The 1,759-nt window shown below is 60.6% G+C and overlaps 1 protein-coding gene across 1 annotated transcript; it reads left to right on the top strand.

Moving 5' to 3' along the window:
* The first annotated feature begins 378 nt into the window (after positions 1–378).
* LOC106817874 (G-protein coupled receptor moody-like) lies at positions 379–1,554 on the top strand. Its single transcript, XM_014822585.1, has 2 exons — positions 379–717; positions 805–1,554. Exons 1-2 carry the CDS (start codon positions 379–381, stop codon positions 1,552–1,554), a joined length of 1,089 nt encoding a protein of 362 aa, XP_014678071.1.
* Positions 1,555–1,759: the final 205 nt, after the last annotated feature.

Genomic DNA, 1,759 nt, shown 5'->3' with positions numbered 1-1,759 from the left:
GCGAGGAAGAGAAAGAGAGAGAGAGAGAGAGAGAGAGAAAGAAAGAGCGAGAGAGAGAGAGAGAGTGGGCGAGCGAGGAAGAGAAAGAGAGAGAGAGAGAGAGAGAGAGAGAGAGAGAGAGAGAGACAGGGGTGGTAGGGAGAGCTGGGGAGAGGAAGTGTGTGTGTGTGACAGAGAGAACGAGAGAGATAGTGAGAGAGAGGAAATTAGAGACAGAGAAAGAAAGGGGAAGAAAAATGTGTAAGAAAGGAAAAGAATAAAAGGCGAAAGAAAGAGAGAAAGACAGCGAAACAGAGAGAGAGATAGAAGAAAACGAGAGAAAAAAAGAGAACGAGAAAAGGAGAGAAAACGAGCAAAAAAGGACACGCGTCGGCAAGCATGAACGCCACCTTGCGGGAGCCCGTCATCGTCTTCGCGTGCGCCTGGTCGGTCACCGTCGCCGTCGCCGGCGTCCTTGGCAACGGCGTAGCCATCTTGGCTCTGGCGCGCTCCTCGACTCTTCTCAAGAACTCTACCACAGTGTTCGTGCTGGCTCTGTGCGTGTGCGGACTCCTCATCTGTGCTGCCAACATCCCCCTACAGGTGGCGCTGTTCTTCGGTCGCGCGCTAGTCTACCCAGAGTCGCTGTGCGTCGCCGTAGCGTACACGTACTACGTGAACACGGGTGCTGCGCTCATGTGTCTTATGGCGGTGGCCGCCAACAGATACGTGCTGATCGTGCACGGCAGCGTGTATGCGCGCGTGTACACGCGTCGCAACGTCGTCGCCATGGTAACCGTCTGCTGGCTGTACCCGCTGCTGCAGCTCGCGCCGACGTTGTTCGGCGCATGGGGGCGCTTCGGATTCTCGCCGTCGCTGCTGCTGTGCACGATCGTGCCGACGTCGCCAGGTGGCCCCTCTGCGCTGACCGTACTTCCGTTCGTCGGCTTCGGACTTCCGTTCGTCGCTATCGTCGTCTGCTACGGTCGCATCTTCTGCGCTGTTCGCAGCAGCCGACGCGCCGTACACGAGCAGGTGATGGCGTCGGCGTCCGCCGAGCGGCGCGCGCGTCGCCGAGCCTGTGACGAGCGCCGCCTGACGGCGATGATTCTCGTCATCGCGTGCGTGCACACGACTCTCTACTTGCCGTACGCTGTCGTCAACGCGTTTGTCGACGTCGCCGACAACGCCGACATGCATCTGATAGTCGAGGTGGCCGTCTGGGTGACGCACTGCGTCAACCCGCTCCTCTACGCACTCGTTAACGAACGCTACCGACACGCCTACCGCGCCCTGTTGCCCTGCTGCCGCAGTCCCGACGTCGCTGCTGCTGCTGCCCGAGAGGGGGCGCCACAGACGCTTCCCGACAGCACGGTTAATGCGTCACAGCGAGGGAAAGCGGTCGACACCAGGGCGGCGCTGCGGGAGGGTGGCGGAGAGAGGAAGCCGGAGGAGGGGGACGGAGAAGGTGGTGGCGGGGAGACGGGAGCACCGGGAGAAGGCGGGGCGCAGCGGAAAGCGAGCGGAAAGAATGTGGTGTTTGCTCTCAGTCCAGTGACAAGCTGGGTGAAGTGAAGGGAGCAGGGGAGAAAGGAGGTGCAGGAGAAGGAATGAACACACACACACACACACACACGCACGCACGCACGCACGCACGCACGCACGCACGCACGCACGCACGGACGCACGCACGGACGCACGCACGCACGCACGCACGCACGCACACACACACACACACACACACACACACACACACATACACACACACACACACACACAC

The sequence above is a fragment of the Priapulus caudatus genome, unplaced genomic scaffold, assembly GCF_000485595.1.
Source record: "Priapulus caudatus unplaced genomic scaffold, Priapulus_caudatus-5.0.1 Scaffold1899, whole genome shotgun sequence".
NCBI lineage: Eukaryota > Metazoa > Priapulida > Priapulimorpha > Priapulimorphida > Priapulidae > Priapulus > Priapulus caudatus.
The sequence above is the reverse complement of the archived record's forward strand: the minus strand, read 5'-3'. Positions and strand labels throughout refer to the sequence as shown.

Bases quoted from the DNA above. Each gene is read 5' to 3' on its own strand.
- LOC106817874 (XM_014822585.1), top strand. From the start codon at position 379: ATGAACGCCACCTTGCGGGAGCCCGTCATCGTCTTCGCGTGCGCCTGG. The intron at 718-804 runs GTGCACGGCAGC...CCGCTGCTGCAG, and splicing joins CCAACAGATACGTGCTGATC to CTCGCGCCGACGTTGTTCGG.